General features: G+C 44.8%; 1 protein-coding gene across 1 annotated transcript in view; it reads left to right on the top strand.

Annotated features, from left to right (window-relative positions):
* SETD2 (SET domain containing 2, histone lysine methyltransferase) overlaps positions 1–18,772 on the top strand; it is a 3,532,865-nt gene that overhangs the window by 1,945,261 nt on the left and 1,568,832 nt on the right. Inside the window, exon 16 of the mRNA XM_044066027.1 lies at positions 4,079–4,207. Within this exon, the coding sequence (XP_043921962.1) occupies positions 4,079–4,207 (129 nt within the window). The remainder of the gene's footprint in view (positions 1–4,078; positions 4,208–18,772) is intronic.

The following is an 18,772-nucleotide window of genomic DNA, read 5'->3' as shown; positions in this document are numbered from 1 at the left end:
AGGATTTCTAACAAACTTCCCAAAATCTCACCTGGATCATCCTGCACAGGACATTGTCTTCTTGGGTTGCAGAATCTGGACAGATCTTAAGAAGGCCTTTCTACCACCAGAGAAGGTAGTGTCCCTGTCACACCACCTACTTGGTGCCCTCCAAGCATGAGAACTGACAGTAAGCCAATTTCTGAGACTTCTGGGTTACATGGCATCCACCATATCCATGTTGTCCTTAGCAAGACTGCACATAAGGAAAATGCAGTGGTATCTTCAGTCAGTGTGGACTCAGCACTCTCATCTCCTTGAGTTCAGGGTTCCCCTCCTTCCCTGCTTGAAACAAGAATTGCGATGGTGGGTGCCTTAGGATGCCAAGAACCCTGGCCTCCATCTATAAACACCCACACCATCCCAGACTAACCATACAGATGCTTCAGATCTCGGATGGGGAGCAACTCTAGGACAAAGAAAAGTGCAAGACTTGTTGACAGACTTAAACTAGTACACAAACAGTGAAGAAATGAGAGCAATCCTCCTTCCTCTACAAGTCTTCCAACCCTATCTAGATCAAGGCCCCCTCAAGATATTCACAGACAACACCACAATCCTGTGGTTTCTCAACAAACAGGGAGGGATGAAATCATAACTCCTATGCAGGCTAGCTCTGCAGGTGTGGGAACTGGCCACCTCACATAGAATTACCCTACAGGCAGGCTACATACCCTTCCTGCACAATAATAAGGCAGATTACCTAAGCAGGACCATCTCAAACAGCCACGAATGGATGCTTCTCAGAGATGTTTTCCTGGATCTGGTCCACAGGTGTGGTACACCTCAAATAGACCTGTTTCTCCTCCATAAACAGGCAAATTCCTGATTACTGCACCAGGACACCTGACCCCAAGGCACTGGCAACAGATTCCTTCTCAATGTCTTGGAAGGGGAAATTTCTGTATGCCTTCCCCCTGATTCAAAGGGTGCTGCTGAGAATTCAGCAGGATTCACCAAAAATCTTGCTGGTGACTCCCTACCAGCCAAAACAGCACTGGTTCCCCCTTCTTCATCTGTCCAAGGGCAGTCACCACAAGTCACCTCCCTCAGTGGACCTGCTCATGCAGCACAAGGTAACTCAGATACACCCACAGTGGCAATCCTCACCCCTATGGCTGATAGGATTCTGATCCTCTTCAGACACCTATGCAACAAGGACATGCCCACTGTCCTGCAGGAGGCCAGGAAACCTAACACAAGAAAATCCTATCTCTTGAAGTGGAAGAGGTTTTCTATTTGGTGTCACAAAAGACAGGTGGACCTGCTGGAAAGTGACATTCCTCTTATCCTGTCTTAACTGTATGAACTACTGCAGACAGGACTGGCCTACTAGCCTCTAAAAACACATTTGTCTGCAATTTCTGCCTGGCTACCTCTGGATCTCCACCCCTTGCATTCAGACTTCCCGCTAAACTTTTCCTCAAAGAGGTACTACACTTGAGACCACCCAGGAAACTGTCCCCTCCTCCCTGGGACCTTAACTAGGTATTAGAAAAACTCACCTTAGCCCCCTTTGAGCCAACAGACAAAGCTCCCATAAAATGTTGCACATGGAAAACTGTTCTCTTAGTAGCTCTAACCTCAGCCAAGCGGGTCTCAGAGCTGCAAGCTCTTATGGCTACACCACCCTTTTTAGTTTTCCACCTTGACGGGGTGACTCTCAGGACTAACCTGGCATTCACACCCAAAGTAGTGAATGACCTATCCTTGAACCTGGCCATTCACCTGCCTACCTTTTCCCCAACCCACAGGGGGATAGTGAGAGAGTACTTCATTCCCTAGACATCCACAAACAACTTAAATTTTACCTACATAAAACCAAGCCCATTATGAAGTCAGACCAACTGTCTGTCTCCTTCCATCCCAGAGATCTGGGGAAGGCAGTAACCAAACAGACCATTTCAGCCTGGATCTCCAGGGCCATTTCTTTCTGCTACCTACGCCATGGGAAGACCTTGCAGGGCAATGTCAAAGCCCACTCCACCAGAATAATGGCCTCTTCTGGAGCCTTCTTTAAAGGGCTAGACACCAACATCATACTTGATGCAGCTACTCGGTCCTCTATGCACACCTTAACCAAGCACTACAAGCTGGACCACATCTCTAGAGCCAGGGTGTGGTTTGCCAGGGCCATTCTACATGTATTCCTGGAAACCTCTCTTAGACCACCAACCAGTCCTCAGTGAACTTTGGCACTCACCCACATGTAGAATACTGCAACATTGGAGTAGGACATAGGAAAGTTGTGTAAAATCTTACCATAACCATAATGTCCTTCTCTTCCGTGTTGCAGTATTCCTTCCCTCATCCATCCCCTCCTATCAGGTTGCACTTGCCACCTGGGTGATACTGGGCAGGCTATGCCCTTATAGGACTGGCTCCGACTGGGGCTTACGTTCTGAGGGCTGGTGCGTGCAGACATCACTTTTATGGCCCACATTCCTGCTGCTACATCAGATGTGCGACACACCTAGAGGCACTGAAAATCTTTGGAATCCTGGCTGGACGAACTGGAGAGGAAGAAGGGTAAACCCACATGTAGAATACTGCAACATGGAAGAGAAGGACATCTATGGTTATGGTAAGATTTTACACACTTTTCCTTTACATGTTTATTAATACTCCCAGAACAATGGAGAATAAGTTTTGCACAAGGCATTATATAAAACAGTGATTTTTAGGCAGTCCCGACTAAATTTTTTACTCCTTTGTGTAAAGAAAGTAAGGCAAAGCTGTGTCTAGACATAGCAAGTCTGAGGGGCTGATTAATTGTATCAACATTTGCTATGACAAAAGTGCTAGAGGTAAGGGTACCTTCCACTTGTTCAACATTCTTTAGAAATGTTATCCCAGGGCACAAGCCAGACAGACTACCATTCACACATTTTTCAGATGCTGTAGGCATACAGTCTGAAAGGTGGGGTAGGTTTTGCACTGCAGTTAAAGCAAAGGTGTACTCTCTTCCATTGGAGTGAGATTAGTCTGTCTCCTGGGTAGCTGACTGCTTTAGAATTCTTTTCAAGTAGAAGTAATTATTTGACTCTGTGATCCTTTTGACAAACAGAGTAAATGAACATATTTACCATAACCTTACATGTTTGAATAATGGGCTGCTGCTTTAGGGACTCTCCTCTCACCTGGTTTGCTTTTTGTTTCTGAATCTTTCTCATCTCTACTGAAACCTGAGTAGTGAGGTGGTACCCCCTAGTTGGGGGGGGGGGGGTTAGGATGTGCTAGGGTCCAGTCTTTGGATAAGACTTCTCAGATAAAAATAATTTTTATCTTCACCCTAAAGTGCTATTTTCTTTAGGTAGCTGTGGTCATTTTTGTCAGATTACACTCAGAGGAAACTTTAGTTGACTATGCCATGGATTTTTTCTTAGCTTATTTGCCAAAGTTGCTGATATTGTGCTCAGAAAAAAAGCTTGGACTGCTCATTTACAGTAATGCCATACTAATGACTGTTCTTTGGGAAGAAACTAACTTTGCTGTTGTAATTTCCAGCTGCTGTAGAAGTTTTGCTGAAAGGGCCACTTGGCCACCTGAGACAAACGCTTATGTTTGAGAAGGTGTATTGCAGCTTTGGGATAAGTTATTTTAACATCTTTGTTAATAAGTACCCTCACACAGCTGTACTTCCAAATATTTATTGTAAAATCGCTATCTTTCCCAAGCCAGTGAAGCTCACAATTTACCATCTCTTCCACACAGATAACTGGATAAATGACATGGTGGAGTGGAGAAAAGAATTTGAAGTTAGGATGTTTTGTATGAAAGGACAGAAAAGTAGGCCCAAATTTGGCATCCTTGGAAAAAGTTTGGGAGCAGTTGAAAACAGTACAGGATTAACTGTCATGCCTTGCAATATAGCATAGAAAATGTGTATGTAAATATTCAGTTATCTTAAACTGATATTGTGATCAAATTTAACTGTCGTGTAACTTCTTAAAAATGTTTTTTTTTTTTTTTTTGTAATATTAGTTTCACACATTTAAAACTGCAAGCTAATTTGTTTTCCCTGTGCTGCTCTCTTTAGAATACTCAGTCACAGCAGTATCTGAAGTACTTCTTAGAGTTCCATGGTTTGTCCTTGTTTTGGATCTGGATGGCAGAGCTGGGAGACAGTCAAGCAAGTTCCAACAACACTATCAAGCTGCAGATTGAGGTAATCATGCTAGATATGTAAAGTTACTGATTGAACAGAAGGGTACTTTGGTTCGTTTTGCAGTGTATGCTATACTTTATGAATCAGTTAGTGAGAGAAAGTGACTAGATTGTTTAATATTCAGAATTGTAGAACTTGTTTGCCCAAACTAAGGCAGGTCCATGAAAGCAAATTCTTAAACTTGATTAAATATTTTTTTAGCATATGTTCAGGATGATGGATGAGTATACAGGATAAAGGAAAAGGGAGATTGTCTTGAATAAATGCATTGTTTCCATCAGCACGTACAATGTTTTAAAATCCGTAGTAATCGAGCAGTACTTCCTAGTTTTGTTGAAAAGCTGGGGTAGACAGTGATACATTAATTTGAAGGGTGGATACTCTCCATAACTATCTGATCTGTTTTTCGGAACTAGGTTGGTCTTTGCTCTTGGCTCTGTTGGTACTAGATAGTAGCTATTGATACAACACTGTGGGCCCTCTCTAGTGGATCAGTTATTAGTTTTTTCTGTCATCCACACTTTCACATTTTTTTCCTCATAGTAGTTGATTCAGTGTGTGTGTGTATTTTATATTATACAACGACCCCCCCCCCCCATTAATATTCCAAAACCTGCATGCTGATTGGTCAGTGTGCACCTTGTAAATCAGAGTTACAGTAATGAAAATACTTTTTCCATTAGTATAACTTTGTTTTTTTTTTTTTTTTTTTTTTTTTTTTTTTTTTTTTACATCAACGGAGAACGCAAGATGATCGTTGCTTTTTACAACCTGTCTCGCTATGTTAAACGAGTTTAGCATAGCAAGACAGCTTTAAAAAAAAAGCAATGGAGCATCTCCGTTGCTTTTTTTTAAAGCTGTCTCGCTATGTTAAACCCATTTAACATAGCGAGACCCTTTAAAAAGCAACTGAGATCTTGCTTTCTCCATTGCTTTTTTCAAAACTGTCTCGCTATGTTAAATGGATTTAACATAGCGAGAAAGCTTTAAAAAAAGCAACAGAGATTCTCCGTTGCTTTTTTTTAAAGCTGTCTCGCTACGTTAAACTTCTTTAACATAGCGAGACAGTTTGTAAAAAGCAACGGAGGTCTTGTTTTCTCCGTTGCTTTTGCCCACAGCTCTGATGTACTGCGTAAGCATGCGCAGTACATCAGAACTGCCGCAGAATACCAGACAGCTGCGGAAGGGCAGCAAGGAGGCATTATACAATGCCATTATTTAAGAAAAGTAATTATTTTTTTTCTTAAATAATGTCATTGTATAATAGCAATAACCCACTTCTGGGTGAGGGTAATGCTGGATTTACCCATGGTTGTCTTTGGCCACTCGAGCTTCGCCCTTGTGACCAAACCACACCAACCGTGGGTAAATCCAGCATTACCCACACCCAGGCGTGGTTATTGCTATAGTAAGGCATGCCATGAGGTCTAATGCAGACTATAAGAGAGCATGCATAGCCCTTGATCTTTCCAGTTTTCTGCCACTTGCACAGTTCTCATCTCAGTCGAGCTACACATCTGTGAATTTCCCTTTGATGCATAATAGCAAATTTTCACACTACCTGTTCGTATGCCTTATGAGTCAAGACATGGCTGTGCGGCGTAAGTGTGAGACCCAAAATTGCTGGTCCTGAAACTCTGAGAACTGCAACAGTTAAAACGTTCACAATTCATTAAACTGTTAGTATTTTTGCCAGTCCCTGGTATTAACATATGTACTAATTCCATTGTCATTGTACCTCAGAGGGAAGGCGCTTCAAGTATTTACTTCCTATTTCACTTGTAATTCTGGTGTTCCGTGGTCTGCAGTTTACCATCCTTAAATTTCAGCTGACTCCCTCCAACACCCATGTCAGTGTTTGTAGTTTTTAGGAGAGGAGAACAGCAGGAAGCATTACCATAGGTTCCAGTTGTGCTTTCCTCTGACATCTGTGGGTTCCAGGGATGAATTTCTGGCCTGTACCAGGAAGATGGTGGAGTGACTGGGAGAGTTCTGTATGCAGTCAGAGATCTCTTTGCAAGAACTCTATCAGAAATTTCAAGAAGTGGAAGGTAACAACCCAGCCGTCCTAGAAGTTGGTATCTGAAAATGTCACCTGTTGCCACAGGTGCTCAACTATCCTTGAGTTGAGAGCTCTAATTCACACCCCTTGATGTTCGTGTTTCAGTGTTGCAGTCATTACATTTGAGTTATCTGCCTGCAGATAGCCCTCAGCCGGCCTGAATATCAAAGTCTTGGATTCCTGCGTTGGATGCTGTCTCTTCTTCCATGACGTCAGGTAGTCAGTGGTGTAAAACATGCAGCAGACGCCGTTACATCAGTCTTTCTTGCCGCACGGTGCCTGAAGCAGTTTGCAAGTGCCGGTCGGCCGACTCCTTTTCGTTTTAGAGTTTCAGAACCGAAGTCTTCAAAAAAGCTAAGTACCCCGTTGGGGATTCCTTTTCTTGCTCTTATCCGATGTCAGTAAATGTTAACAATTGTATTACCTGTGGAAAGCAAATACCTCAAAGATTTTCATTCATACTGCATTCCTTGCTTAGGCCCAGACCATGACGTCCCTCTCTGTCGGTTTTGTGCTTTGTTCAACCCCGGAATTATTCGTCTGTCTATATTTGCAGCAAATTATTTTGGCACTCTGTATAACTAACCAGAAATGGCTTTGGTAAGCCATCTGATTACCAATATTCCAAAAAAATGTAAGGATAAAGACAGAGACAGACCGCATAGGTCCAAAACTGCCTCTGACGCTTTCGTTAAACTAGTCGCTAGTTCGCCGGTACTCTGTGACGCACTTTCGCAGCCCCTGATACCTGCTACTTCATATTCGCAGGCTTCTCTACTGATGCCCATTCAGAGTCCAGTATGTGGCGAGATGTTTCTTCAACTATGGAACTTGCGGATGTCTCTACCTTGGATGGGTCCGGAGCTGCTGTGCAGGCACCAGCTTCTGAGGGTGTATTCAGGCCTACAGATTTACATTTTAAACTGACGCCATCGTCTTCATCAAGGCCTAAAACTCAACCCACGCCTAGAAAACAGACATCCAAACAGCATGGTCAGGCCCATATGCCTAAAAACAAATGCTTATAATGGCTGAAGACCTTATTACTTTAAGGGAAACCAGCTTTCCCCATCTAAGAGACCTAGAACTGATTTTCCTTCTGATTCTTCTGATCAGGACTCTGAAATTTCTGATGTTCGTGTTTCAGTCACCACATTTGGGTTATCTGCTTGCAGTAGCCCTCAGTTGGCCTGATTATCAAAGTCTTGGGTCCTGCGTCGGTTGCTGTCTCATCTTCAATGATGTCAGGTAGTCAGGGGTATAAAGCATGCAGCCGACACCATTAGATCAGTCTTTCTTGCCTTGCTGTGCCTGAAGCAGAAGCAGTTTGCAAGTGCCAGTCGGCCGACTCCTGAAATTTTCGATGTTCATAGTGTTTCACTGTTGCAGTCATTACACTTGGGTTATCCTGCTGGCAGGCTACCCGCAGTCAGCCAGAATTCCAAAGTCCAGGTCCGGCGTCGGTTGCTGTCGCCTCTTCCCTGATGTCACTGCGCCAGGGGTATAAAAGATGCAGCCAACACCATTTTCTTCAGTCTTTCTTGCCGTGCGGTGCCCGAAGCAAAAGCAGTTCGCAAGTGCCGGATGGCCGACTCCTGAGATTTTCGAAATTGAATTTCAGAACCAGTCTTCAATAAAGCTAAGTACCCTGTTGGGGAAACTTTTTGTTGCTCCAGACCGATGTCAGTAAAAGTTAACAATTGTATTTCTTGTGGGAAGCAAATACCTCATAAGGATTTTCACTGTTACTGTATTCCTTGCCTAGGCCCTGACCATGACATTGCCAGTTGTCAGTTTTGTGCTAGATTCAACCAACGCACTATTAAGTGTCGGTTTGATTTTGCTTTACATTACTTTGGCTGAAGATTTAACTACATAATGCCGTCAGAACAACCGACGACCGGAATTCATAAAAAACGCTAAGACAAAGAAAAGGACAGGCATCCGAGGTCCAAAACCGACAAAGCCTCTTCTAGGCCAGTCGCCGGTTTGCCGGTTCTCAGGCGCTTTCGCAGTCCCTGACACCCACTACCTCAGAGCCACAGGCCGCATCCGACTCCCACGTGGAGACACCTAAGCCTCTGGAAACTCAAGGTATTGGGCCTGCGGAAACTATTCCCTCAGATGGGTCCAGAGCCGCTGAGCAGGCATCGGCTTCTGAGGGTGTTTTCAGACCTTCACAGCTTACCATTAAGTCCACTACAGCAGCCAAGGCAAAGTTAAAAACACCATTAAAGACAAGGAAACAAGTACAGCATTCTCCTGGACAGTCATCCATTCCAAAGAAACAGATGCTTAAAATGGCCGAGGACCTAATTACTTTGATCAGGGGTTCCCATCCCCCTCCTGATAAAAGACCTAGGCAAGACACTGACTATGACTCCTCTGACCAGGTTTCTGTTTCCTCTGATTCCTCTTCAGATCAGGGATATTCTCTCCCTCCCTATGAGGACTCCGATGCAGAAGAATGTATACCTTCAGCCTCTCTGCCTGAGGATTACTCTTTTGGGGAAACCTTGCACACCATGAGGGAGCATTTCCATTGGGAGAGCCAGGATTATTCAGAATCCAAGAAAAGGCTCAGAGACTTTCTTTTATTGCCTCAGCACAGGCCCCTGGCTATCCCCCCTGTGATTGATATTGTTGTTGATGTTTTCTCTGAATTCAGTTTGTCTCCTGATTCTTTACCCCCTGCACCAGTCAAGCCAGACAGGTACTACAGGGTCCCAGACTCTCATAACTTTCTTTATAAAAGCCCTGCTGCTGACCCAGAAACAATTTCTCAGGGTCCCAAATGGGTTAAGGCTTCCACTGCAAAAAACCCTGTCCCCTCTGATGGGGATTCCAGAGCTCTGGATAGATGGGGGGAAAAGTTTACACTTCTGCTACTTTAGCTGTAAGGGCTTTAAACTGCCAGTTTCACATGCTTAAATATCAACAATACCTAATGTGTTTGTTAAAACAGAAAATGCTTACAAACTCAGAATGTCCTGACAATAAGGAAATGCAGGATTTATTGCATGCAGCTGAACAAGTGGGAAAGCATACTCTGCAATGTGGTTTTGATTCATTAGAGGCTTCTTGCAGAGCTGCAGTTACAAGCTCTGTCATTCGAAGGCATGCTTGGTTAAAAGAACAAAGTTTACCTGATCATGTTAAAGTAAAATTATTGGATGCTCCACTACAGCATGTTACTTTGTTTGGTGTTAAGGCAGAAGAGGTGTTAAAGAAAAGGGAGGATAAAGCAAAATCAATGCAGACAAAGGATTTCTTACAGGTTCAGCCACCTAGATTTAGCAGAAACTGGCCTTCTAAAAATTGGTCCTTTCCGGTGTCAGACAGGCCACAAAGAGGCAGATCTCAGCCCCAAGGCTCATACAGACCTAAACAATGGGGTGCTTCAGCCCCCAAAGGAGGAGAAGACAAATCATAACCTTATAGGAAGCAGTCCCAATGACTTCCCTCTACAGATGCCAAGCACTTACCTATTGGCAGCATCCTTAGGGGGAAAGCTAGCACTTTTCTCACAAAATTGGCACATGATCACCCAGGACAAATGGGTACTGAATATAGTTTCTCAGTGTTATAGGTTCCACTTTCACACCCTTCCTAAATCAAAAGGTATGCCAGACTTGCCACAAAACCAATGGGCAGAGGCACAAAAACAAATTTCTGCTCTCATGGATATGAGAGTTATTCAAAGAGTACCACAGCAAGAACAGGGACAAGGATTTTACTCAAGACTTTTCCTGGTACCCAGAAAGGACAAAGCCTGGAGACCAATACTGGACTTGTCAATCCTAAATACTTTCCTGGATGTTCGAAATTCAAAATGTTAACACTGCAGCAACTTCTATCCATGCTGGGCAAGAAGGCTTGGCTAGTTGCTTTGGACCTCAAGGAGGCATACCTGCATGTCCCAGTCAGACAGTCTTGCAGAAGATACCTCAGATTCATAGCTGGCTCAATGCACTACCAATTCTCTGCACTGCCCTTTGGCTTATCTACTGCGCCCAGGGTCTTCACAAAATGCATGGCACCAGTAATTGCATTTTGCAGACAAAAAGGAATTCAAATATATCCCTACTTGGATGATTGCTTTATTCAAGCAGAGAGCAAGGACATTCTACTAAAGCATCTGGCGTTTGTAAAAAGATTACTAATTTGCCTATGGTACACAGTAAACGAAAAGAAGTCAAAACGAGTGCCCTCTCGAAGAGATAATATTCCTGGGTGCAAGCTTAAATACAACTGCCCAGATGGCTTATCTCACGCCAGACAAGCAAAGGCAACTGACTCATTACTTTCAAATGATGGCAACAAAGACCCAGCTCCCTGCAAGAAAACTTCTGCAGGCTCTGGGCTTCATGGCATCCTGCGTTCTATTAATTCCATATGCAAGACTGCATATGTGGAAACTACAATGGTATCTAAAAAGTGTTTGGACTCAACATTGCCACAGCCTGGAAACAATAATAACTCTTATTCCCTGTCTGCAACAGGAGTTTCGATGGTAGGTACTGGCCTGTCACCACAACAAGGGACAGCCTTTCACCTTACCCACAGCCAGGCAGACAATAACAACAGATGCATTGGATTATGCCTGGGGGGTGGCACGCATGGCAGGAAAATGTATGCAGGGCATGTGGCCCGAGGAACAAATGCATCTTCACATCAATCAAAAAGAGATGCTAGCTGTACAGCATGCCCTGACAGCCTTCAGGGATCTACTACATCCAGGACAACTATTACTAAAGATGGACAGTACCACAGTTGTGTAGTACATAAACAAGCAAGGGGGCACACATTCCTACCCCCTCTGCAGGCAAGCCATGACTTTGTGGAACACAGCACTGACCTGTCAAGTACATCTGCAGGCACAATTCCTGCCAGGAAAGAAAAATCCTCACGAATGGAAACTAAATCCACAGGTCTTTGTCATGATAACAAGGAAATGGGGATGCCCAGACGTAGATCTTTTTGCCTCCCCTCACAACTGCCAAATAGAGATTCTGCGCAAGAACTTATCACTCACAAGCAAGGAAAGTGGATGCTCTTTCATTCAGCTGGAAAACACTGACAGTTTATGCCTTTCCTCCACTGCTTCTTCTCAAGGTGCTCCTAAAAGTCAGACAAGAGAAGCCAAAAATTATTCTGATTGCCCCAGACTGGCCACGCCAGCACTGCTACCCAATCCTAAAGAGCTTGTCTCAAGGCCTAGCCTGGGCTTTACCTCAAATTCCTCATCATCTGACTCAACAAAACAATCAGATTCTGCACAGTCAACTTGGAACCTTAAGTCTGGCTGCATGGCAGAGAATATAGCCACTCAGACCACACCTCTCTCTAAAGCTGTTATGGATGTCATTTTAGAAGCCAGGAAGCCCGGCACTAGGAAATCTTATGCAGAAAAATGGAAGAGATTCTGTGCTTGAAACTAGGCACAAGGACTCGAACCATTTGTTCCAAATATACCTCAGATTTTACAATACCTAACTGAGATGCTGGACAAAGGCCTATCCTTCTCATCAGTTAAGATCCATGCCGCTGCCATTTCAGCTCATTACAATACGGAACCTTCTATTTTCTCTCATCCACTACTAAGACAGTACCTCAGAGGGGCAAAAAACATAAGACGCCCAAGGAGAGCACCAGTACCTACATGGGACCTCAATTTTGTTTTAGAAAAGCTCACACTGCCTTCTTTTGAGCCAGCCAATATAGCTGATATGAAATTCTTATCATGGAAAACTGCTCTGCTCCTAGCAATAACTTCAGCAAGAAGAGTCTCTGAGTTACAGGCATTAATGGTAGTGGAACCTTTCATCATTTTTCATCAGGACAGGGTTTCTCTAAGGACAAACCCAACTTTTATGCCAAAGGTAGTATCCAGTGTGGCTCTTAACCAAACCATTCATTTGCCAACATTTTATCCAAATCCCCAGAATAAAGGGGAGAGACTTCTGCACGCTTTGGACATACACAGACAGCTGCGCTTCTATTTGGACAAAACAAAAGCTTTCAGAAAAACTGAGCAACTGTTTGTAGCTTATGCTGCAGGATCACAAAGAAAGCCCATCTCAAAGCAGACTATTTCAAAATGGATAGGACACTGCATTCATTTCTGCTATTCACAACATGGCAAATCAGTGCCTAAGGGCATTAGGCCGCATTCAACCAGAGCAGCAGCCACTTCAGCAGCCTTTCTCAGAGGAGTACCAACCAAAGACATTCTAGAGGTTGCAACCTGGAGATGTCCTTCAAGGATGCATCTGCAGTCATCACATATGGGTTGTCCTGCCTCAGGCAGCCCTTCGGTCGGCCGGATTCCAAAGTCTGGGTCCAGCGTCGGCCGATGTCGCACTTTCCCCGACGCCAGAGCGCCTGGGGTATAAAAGCATCAGCCGACGCCATCTTCCTCGGTCTTTCTTGCCGCGTGGTGCCCGAAGCAGAAGCAGTTCGCAAGTGCCGGTCGGCCAGCTCCTGTAATTCAGCTACTGAAGACTTCAAAAAGCTAAGTACCCCGTTGGGGACTCTTTCTTGCCTTAGCCGATGTCAGATAAAGTTAATAATTGTTTAACTTGTGGGAAACAAATACCTCATAAGGATTTCCACTCTTACTGCCTCCCCTGCCTAGGCCCAGACCACGACGTTTCGGCCTGTTCAGCCTGTGCTTCCTTCAACCGACGCACTCTTAGACGTCGGGCGGAGTTTGCAGAGGAATTTTTGGGGGCTAGTTTTTCGTATAAGATGCCGTCGGAGACTCCGATTTCTCATTTAGTTAAGAAACGGAAGGACAAGGACCGACACACGCGGGCCGCGGTTTCGGCTGAAACCACGACCAGGCATACCGCGAGTGTCTCTGTCTCGCCTGAAACAGAGTCCTTGGTACTTCCAATTACCGAAACCGCTCAACCGACTACCTCAGTCCCGGAGGCCCCGGCTGAGTGTGTTATTGAATTTCCAACAGAAACTGGTGTCCTGGAACCTTCCGACACCATTCCTTTAGACAAATCTACTCCAGCACGTGGTGCTGCCAGGCCTCCTGCATCCATGTCCATTAAGGCATTCTCCAGGGCTAAAGCTGCTAAACTCTCAAAAGCTTTGCCTCCCAAGGTTATCCCTCAGGGACCCTCTACTGGTTCACAGATTCTAAGCTTAGCAGAGGATCTTATCTCCTTAATTAGGGGCTCTCAACCTCATCCGGACAGGGGCTGTCAACCACCTCCAGACAAAAGGCCCAGGGTTGAGCCCTCTGATCCCCACTCCTCAGATGAGGCCTCTGATGGCTCTACTCTCTCAGACCACCAGGAGGAGGCTTTTTCGGCCTACGAGGATTTTGATGCAGAGGAATCTATTCCCTCGGCCTCCCCTCCTGAAGAGTTTTCCTTTGGGGAGACACTACACACCATGAGAGAGCTTTTCCAATGGCAGGGCCAGGAATTCTCTGATTCCAGGAAAAGATTAAGGACCTTTTTACATTTGCCTCAGCATAGACCTTTAGCTATTCCTCCTGTTTTGAATGTCATTGATGATGTGTACTCTGACTCTAGCACAACCCCTGACTCTCTCCCTCCGGCTCCTGCCAAACCCGATAGGTACTACAGGGTCCCAGACTCGCATCTTTACCTTTACAAGGCCCACTCTGCTGATCCAGAAACTATTTCCCAGGGCCCTAAAGGGGTTGCAGCTGCCACTGCTAAAAATCCTCTCCCCTCTGAAAGGGAGTCCAGAGCTTTAGAGAGATGGGGTAAAAAAGTGTATACTTCTGCTACTCTTTCTATGAGGGCATTAAATTGTCAATTTCATATGATACAGTACCAAGAGTATTTGTTAGATGAATTGCATAAAAAACTGTCTTCACCCGACCCCCTAGACCGCAAGTCACTTCAGGATCTGGTACATAACTCACAACAGGTTAGCAACCATTTCTTGCAATGTGGTTATGATGCATTGGAAGCTTCATGTAGGTCAGCTATGACTGGCGCAGTCATAAGTAGGCATGCTTGGCTGAAGGAACAATCTCTGCCAGACCATGTTAAAGCAAAGCTGCTGGATGCTCCGCTGGAAAAGCAAAAGTTATTTGGCTCCACGGCTCAGGAGGTCCTAAAGGAATTTGAAGAAAAGGCAAAATCCGTACAAACAGTCAAAGATTTTCTCCAAGTACAACCACCAAGATTCAGCAGGAATTGGCCTTCCAAGAATTGGTCCTTTCCAGACACAGAGAGGTTTCAGAGAGGCAAGAACAGGCGTGCCAGAGGTAGAGGGCAAGCTAGAGGCTCCTACAGAGGACGTCAATGGCAGCCTCCCAACCAGAGAGGTAATGCAAGACCTTCAACTGCTGCACAAGGACAGGCTCAATGACTTTACCTTGATACCGCCAACCAGGGCTCAATTGGAAGCACCTTTGGGCGGAAAGCTTTCTTTATTCTCAGAAACTTAGCACAGTATTACAAGGGACAAATGGACACTACAAATAATAGACAAAGGATACAGGTTTCATTTCCACACATTACCAAAAAGAAAGGGCATGCCAGACCTGCCACCGAATCAAAGGGCAGAGGCTTTGAAACAAATTTCCAGCTTAATGCAAATGAAAGCTATAGAAAAGGTTCCCCTCTCAGAACAAGGCCAAGGATTTTATTCCAGACTATTCCTTGTTCCAAGAAAAGAAAAACAATGGAGGCCTATTCTCGACTTGTCCGCACTGAATACTTCTCATTGTGCCAAAGTTCAAAATGCTGACTCTACAGCAGCTCCTTCCCATGCTGGGCAAGGGGTCTTGGCTGGTAACTGTAGACCTCAAGGAGGCATACCTGCATGTCCCTATCAGACAAAGTTGCAGAAGACACCTCAGATTTCTTGCAGGGTCAGAGCATTATCAATTCTCAGCATTGCCCTTTGGCTTATCTACTGCGCCCAGAGTGTTCACGAAATGCCTGGCATCAGTAATTGCACACTGCAGACTTCAGGGGATTCAAATATACCCATATCTGGACGACTGCCTTATACAAGCGGACAGCCAAAAAACTTTGGTAAAACACTTGAATTATGCCATCCACCTACTTCAGGCCTTGGGATATACAGTCAACTTTCACAGATCAAGACTTGTTCCATCCCAAAGAATAACTTTTCTGGGTGCAGATCTAGATACAACTACCCAAATGGCCTTCCTCACAGAAGAAAAACAAAGTCAACTACCAGATTACTTCAAAAATCTGACAAGACAAACCCAGCTGACTGCAAGGCAAATCCTGCAGGCCCTGGGTTACATGGCTTCTTGCATCCTTCTGATTCCGCAAGCAAGACTACATATGAGGAAACTACAATGGTACCTAAGGAGTTTATGGACTCAACACAGTCACAGCCTGAAAACTTTGATACCTCTCATTCCATGCCTTCAAAAGGAATTTCTGTGGTGGGCTCAAGCAAGCCAGTCAAACAGGGGTCTGCCTTTCAGCAAACCTATAGCCAGCCAAACCATTACAACAGACGCTTCAGACCATGGATGGGGAGCGCACATGGAGGGCAGATACATTCAAGGTCTATGGTCACAAAAAGAGCTGCGCATGCACATAAACCAAAAGGAAATGCTGGCAGTGATACATGCAGTCGAAGCCTCCAAACCCTTTCTGCATCATGGCCATCTGCTAATAAGGGCAGACAACACCACGGTTATGTGGTACATAAACAAGCAAGGAGGCACCCATTCCTGCCCTCATTGCAGGCTGGCAATGAATCTATGGGCACTTTCCTTGAAACTCAGTATACAGCTACAATCCCAGTTTGTGCCAGGGAAAGACAATATACTGGCGGACAGCTTAAGCAGAAATATCATGGATGCACACGAATGGATAATGCACCTAGACATCTTTCTACAGATAACACAATCATGGGGGAGGCCGGACTTAGATCTTTTTGCCTCCCCCCACAATCATCAACTGAAGAAATTTTGCTCAAGGACATACCACCCACAAGCATGGAAAGTGGACGCCCTCTCTTTCAGCTGGAGAACTCCAACACTGTATGCATTTCCACCTCTCCCATTAATGACCAAGGTTTTACTGAAGATCAGGACAGAGCACCCAAAAGCGATTCTGATAGCTCCGGACTGGCGAAGACAGTATTGGTACCCACTGTTAAAGAGCATGTCACGCACGAAACCATGGCCTCTTCCTCTATGGCCACTTCTACTGACACAGCACAATTACAAAACTCTGCATTCCAACCTGAAAACCTTGCAACTAACAGCCTGGAAAATACCTTGACTCCTCCTCAGGACAAGCTATCCCAGAGTGTGAAAGATATTATTATGGAAGCTCGCCGGCCTTCCACAAGAAAGGCATATTCAGCAAAATGGAAAAGATTTCACATTTGGAACACCACAAAGGGTCTAGATGCGACAGTGATGAATATGGCACATATCCTGGAATACTTGGCAGAAATGTTCCACAATGGTCAGTCTTACTCTTCCATTAAAATTCATGCTTCAGCAATTTCAGCAGAGTACAACACTGATCCACCTGTCTTCTCAAATCCTCTCCTAAGCAGTTTCTAAGAGGAATCAAAAACATCATTCCTCCAAGGAAACCACCTCTACCTACTTGGGACCTTAACTTCTTGTTGGAAAAATTAACACTGCCTCCCTTTGAACCAGCAGCATCTGCAGAACTGCAGTTCCTGTCTTGGAAGACTGTTTTCCTTCTGGCCATAACCTCAGCAAGAAGAGTATCTGAGTTACAGGCCCTTATGGCAGTACAGCCATTTCTTATTTTTCATCAGGACAGAGTTTCATTGAGAAGCAATCCTACATTTATGCCAAAGGTGGTATCCAGGGTTTCATTAAATCAAGCTATTCACTTGCCTACCTTCTTTCCAAATCCACAAAACAAAGGGGAGAAACGTCTGCACACCCTGGACATACACAGACAGTTGCGCTACTACTTGGACAGAACTAAAGGTTACAGAAAATCTGACCAGCTGTTGGTAGCATATGCTGCTGATACACAAGGAAAAGCAATTTCCAAACAGACAATTTCAAAATGGATAGGGAATTGCATTCGTTTTTGTTACTCCTTTCATGGAAAAACTGTGCCAGCTAACATTAGACCTCCTTCCACGAGAGCCACAGCCACCTCCACAGCCTTCTTAAGAGGGGTGGCTACCAAGGACATTTTAGAAGCTGCTACATGGAGCTCCATGCATACATTTGCCAAGCATTACAATTTACCTTTATATTCCAGATCCAGAGCAGGCTTTGCTATGGCAGTCCTGCAGGGCATTTTAGCTACACCATCCTTTACTTAGTTCCTCCACCCCCAGATTGGCTATGGTATTCTACCCATATGTGATGACTGCAGATGCATCCTTGAAGGACATAGTACAGTTTTGTACCTACCATAAATGTAGATGTCCGATAGGTATGCATCTGCAGTCAGGTTTACCCTCCCTCCTTCCCCTCTGTGGTATTTCTTGGGTACTTACCCCTCTTATAGCTAGCTGGGGTAATCTATTGTGGTGTATTTGTTTTTTATATTATTGTGCATGTTTAGATTTTTAAATGCATCTCTCCAAATTTAGCCTTCCTTAGAGGGCACCTGGCATCTGTGGCAAGAAAAACTGAGGAAGATGGTGTCGGCTGATGCTTTTTATACCCCAGGCGCTCTGGCGTCGGGGAAAGTGCGACATCGGCCGACGCCGGACCCAGACTTTGGAATCCGGCCGACCGAAGGGCTGCCTGAGGTAGGACAACCCATATGTGATGACTGCAGATGCATACCTATCGGTACATTTATGGTAGGTACAAAACTGTACTTTCTGTGCACACTTTCACCAAGCACTACCACTTACCTCTCTACTCTAACGCCAGAGCAGGCTTTGCCACTGCAGTTCTGCAGGGCCTTGTAGCCCCTCCTAATCCTGTTTAGGCCCAGCCATCCAACCTCAGCTTTGGGATTCAACCCAAGTGTAATGACTGCAACAGTGAAACACGATGAACATAGTACAGTTGTGTACCTACCATAAATGTAGATGTTCGATTGTATTCACTGTTGCAGTCCAGGTTACCCACCCACCATCCCCCTTTCCTTTGCTGGGACTTTCTGTACTTCTCTATTCTATACAACCTATGTGGTGTATTTGCTTGTAGATGAAGGAAATGTTTATTTTAGTACATGCATGCTTCTTGGCATAATTTTTTAGCCTACTTATTTGGAGGCACCTGACATCTGGGGCAAGAAAAACTGAAGAAAATGGCGTCGGCTGCATCTTTTATACCCCTGGCGCACTGACGTCAGGGAAGAGGTGACAGCAACCGACGCCGACCTAGACTTTGGAATTCTGGCCGACTGCGGGTAGCCTGCCAGCAGGATAACCCAAGTGTAATGACTGCAACAGTGAATACACTCTAACATCTACATTTATGGTAGGTACACAACTGTAGTTTTTTCGGTTTCAGAACTGAAGTCTTCAACAAAGCTAATTACCCCGTTGGGGAACCTTTT

Source organism: Protopterus annectens, chromosome 3.part0 (genome assembly GCF_019279795.1).
Source record: "Protopterus annectens isolate FY-2018-M chromosome 3.part0, PAN1.0, whole genome shotgun sequence".
NCBI lineage: Eukaryota > Metazoa > Chordata > Ceratodontiformes > Protopteridae > Protopterus > Protopterus annectens.
This window is presented reverse-complemented; position numbering and strand designations above follow the sequence as displayed.